This window comes from Hipposideros armiger, unplaced genomic scaffold, assembly GCF_001890085.2.
Source record: "Hipposideros armiger isolate ML-2016 unplaced genomic scaffold, ASM189008v1 scaffold_1283, whole genome shotgun sequence".
NCBI classification, from domain to species: domain Eukaryota; kingdom Metazoa; phylum Chordata; class Mammalia; order Chiroptera; family Hipposideridae; genus Hipposideros; species Hipposideros armiger.
The window spans coordinates 36,312-37,389 of record NW_017732633.1 but is presented as its reverse complement, the minus strand read 5'-3'; the positions used below and the strand labels follow the sequence as shown (position 1 = coordinate 37,389).

General features: G+C 37.9%; 1 protein-coding gene across 1 annotated transcript in view; it reads left to right on the top strand.

The window, feature by feature from the left end:
- The window catches only part of LRP2 (LDL receptor related protein 2), a 242,363-nt gene that overhangs the window by 206,577 nt on the left and 34,708 nt on the right, over nucleotides 1-1,078 (top strand). Inside the window, exon 54 of the mRNA XM_019633298.1 lies at nucleotides 503-640. Coding sequence (XP_019488843.1) covers nucleotides 503-640 — 138 coding nt within the window. The remainder of the gene's footprint in view (nucleotides 1-502; nucleotides 641-1,078) is intronic.

The window sequence follows — 1,078 nt, the reverse complement described above, 5'->3', positions numbered from 1 at the left end:
TTGGGTATTAGCACATAATGAATTTACAGCATTGAAAAATTCCTAAATTGCATGATGGCATATAAAAATTATTTTAAAATATAATGTCAACATGATTATTCATATTTTAGTCTTTATGAATCTCTGAATAAATAATAACTGTTGATGATGCTCCATGATAGATATTGTTGACAATGAGGCTGCTACTTCTTAAAACCTGCTTTCAAAGAGACTGTATAGATGGATCATGGGTAAAGCCAGTGCTGACAGAGCTGAAGAATTACACTTGCCTATAAAGAAAAAGTCCAGTACTATCCACAGAATGACTCATGTCGTTGAACACTGGGCTTGGACAACTGTCCTTAAGAAGCATTCTATCAGGATTTCAGTTTAAGGCCATAGTATATTTGCATGAATAAGAAAGAGCAGGCTATAATAGAAAGAACAAAAGTAGAAATAGCAGGTTAGCTTGCCAAAACTAATAACTTCTAATAATTTGAATATGTGTCTTCCCCACTAACAGCTACTCGCTATCCCAATGGTACCTACTGCCCAGCTGTTATGTTCGAATGTAAAAATCATGTTTGTGTCCAGTCCTCTTGGATATGTGATGGTGATAACGACTGTGGTGATGGTTCCGATGAAGAACTCCATCTGTGCTGTAAGAGGGAGAGAAATGGGCTGAATGGGAGTGCTGTTCAGCAAAATCTCCATGTTTCTTACATGGAGCATGTGATCTAGAGATAGTTGCACAGTTTTTGACTGTACACATGATCTGCTTTACTGTGATTCCACTTGGCCTTCTCGCTTAGTTCTCTATTTGGAATATGAGAAAGTTGGGCAAACATCCATGGCTTTAAACATTTCATGGCCTTAACATACACTTTCTTCAAAAGATATCTTAGTTAGAAACCCAATGTACCTAAATAGAGGCAAATTGGTGCTGGTTGAAGTCTGAGTAAGTGTGGGGGTGTTGTATCTCCCTGCTTCCTCCTACTTTCGGTGCCACTCAAAGCATCTCTTCCAAAGCCCAAAGTCACTTCCCTTTACATCGTGATTCAAGGCCATCTATTTTCCATCTGTTGTATGATGTAAATTT